At 39.8% G+C, this 2200-nt stretch overlaps 1 protein-coding gene across 1 annotated transcript in view; it reads right to left on the bottom strand.

The window, feature by feature from the left end:
- Nucleotides 1-2200, bottom strand: part of PLEKHG1 (pleckstrin homology domain containing, family G (with RhoGef domain) member 1) — a 182011-nt gene that overhangs the window by 36489 nt on the left and 143322 nt on the right. Inside the window, exon 7 of the mRNA XM_011988722.1 lies at nt 201-332. Within this exon, the coding sequence (XP_011844112.1) occupies nt 201-332 (132 nt within the window). The remainder of the gene's footprint in view (nt 1-200; nt 333-2200) is intronic.

The raw sequence follows: 2200 nt of genomic DNA, 5'->3' as shown, positions 1-2200 counted from the left end.
AAAGTTATAATGTCACTTTCTCTTAAATAGCCATACTAGACAATGGTCAGTATTACTGATGTCCTGAACTTTTTTCAGGGAGAACTACACTGAAGACCGTGAGTGTAGTGCAGTACTTGTGCAGTCTTAATATTTTATTGGGAAAACAGTCAGTCAGTACACCTGCAACCCTGCTGGGCACCGACACCTCGCAGGCTCACCTGTAACCGGACTGCGTGCTCATGTTTCCGCTTCATGTCATTGATGTGCCAGGCAACTCGCTGCATTGTGTCTATAGCATCAAGCACCACATCATAGCCTTCTGTGTCCTTATCAAGGTGATTTTCTATTTCCTTAAACAAAAAAGAACAATTTTTTCCCATTTTTTTTCATACAGCCAGTGAAACAAATGCCACCTCTATGATTAGTTCCTTATATTTTATTTTTACTTATTTATTTACACACTACCAGCTGGGTGTGGTGGCTCACGCCTATAATCCCAGCACTTCGGGAGGCCAAGATGGGTGGATCACCTGAGGTCGGGAGTTCGAGACCAGCCTGGCCAATATGGTGAAACCCTGTCTCTCCTAAAAATACAAAAATAAGCTGGGCATGGTGGCGCAAGCCTGTAGTTCCAGCTATTTGGGAGGCTGAAGCAGAAGAATCACTTGAACCTGGGAGACAGAGGTTGCAGTGAGCCAAGATCGGGCCACTGCACTCCAGCCTGGGTGACAGAGTAAGACTTTGCCTTAAAATAAATAAAGAATTAATTAATTGATAAAATATTTACAGACTACCATCATTCTTTAAGAGTTTGAGGCTGGAAATATCTGCAACAAAATGGTAAGACAAGGAGAAAAAAAAAAGGATAAGAAAGATAAAAGTAGAATAGAATTCCAGGATAAACAGGATAAAATACAACATGCATGTAGCCCATTGAGTATCACAGTGATATTACAGTTATTATAACAGATGTGGGAATTGATCTTATAGCTGTAGAGTTCTGAGTTTCCTGGTGGCCAATGTTAAACAGTTCTCAGTAATATAGTTCTCACTCTTACAAGATAAAATGCATACTTATTTTTTCCCTTATTTATTTAGGAAGCAAATGTTTCACACAGGACCTTAATATTTAACAGACTCAAAAATATAGTGAAAACTATCCTTACAAAACGATCTCTATAGCGAGTAGGCATTTTAGCACATTTTCCTATAGATAAGGTTTTAAAGGCCAAATGAAGTGGACTAAAGACAATCCTTCAGAGTGTTGAGAAGGATCTCATGGTTTCAGCACTCAATTCTCTGATGGTCAGAAGTATGTTACATTAGCAATCATCTTACCACTGGAGGCCCACAATCCCAGGAACATGAGAGAGGGACAGGATCTTTGTTCTAGTTCTTTTGAGCACATAAGACACTTATCCCTTGATCCTCAACAGTCTAAAGATAGAGACTACTGTATATAGTTCCTTTGATTCTTTATCTGTCCTCAGTGCCCAGCAGAGAGCTGGGTGGTAAATAAGTGCTTATTAAACTGAAACTATTGCCTTCTTATAAACAACAATAACAGTAATCCTATATTAGTGCCTAAAACAGTAAGAAAACACTAATCAATTAGATCGTTCTTGTTACATTTATTATATATAATCAGCTAACAGGTGGAGGTTAAATGTTATGGTACAACTTGAAGATTAGTCCCATTATTTTATAGTAACAACGTAAATCTTTGTTTACTTTTACTGAATACTCAACTTTTTCATCTAGCTAGAAACTGTAAAAGCATTTACATTTTCTTTCCATGCTTGGACTCAGCTGTTAACAAGGTCCTAAATGGCAAATTTAAAAACATAATGATTTCTTCTTTTAGCCTGAGAGACAATTGTGCTCATCAGTAAACAGACTGGGAGGTACAGAGGATATTTCTGTGGGGATTTTCATGGATGTCTACATAACTTTGAAATGACATGAATGGGCCGGGCGCGGTGGCTCACTTCTGTAATCCCAGCACTTTGAGAGGCCGAGGCAGGCAGATCATGAGGTCAAGAGATCGAGACCATCCTGGCCAATATGGTGAAACCCCATCTCTACTAAAAATACAAAAAATTAGCTGGGCGTGGTGGTGCGCACCTGTAGTCCCAGCTATTCGGGAAGCTGAGGCAGGAGAATCGCTTGAACCTGGGAGGCAGAGGTTGCAGTGAGCTGAGATTGTGCCACTGCACTC

The sequence above is a fragment of the Mandrillus leucophaeus genome, unplaced genomic scaffold (genome assembly GCF_000951045.1).
Source record: "Mandrillus leucophaeus isolate KB7577 unplaced genomic scaffold, Mleu.le_1.0 Scaffold337, whole genome shotgun sequence".
Classification (NCBI taxonomy): domain Eukaryota; kingdom Metazoa; phylum Chordata; class Mammalia; order Primates; family Cercopithecidae; genus Mandrillus; species Mandrillus leucophaeus.
Note: the sequence above shows the minus strand (reverse complement) of the source record. Positions and strands in the feature narration are given on the sequence as shown.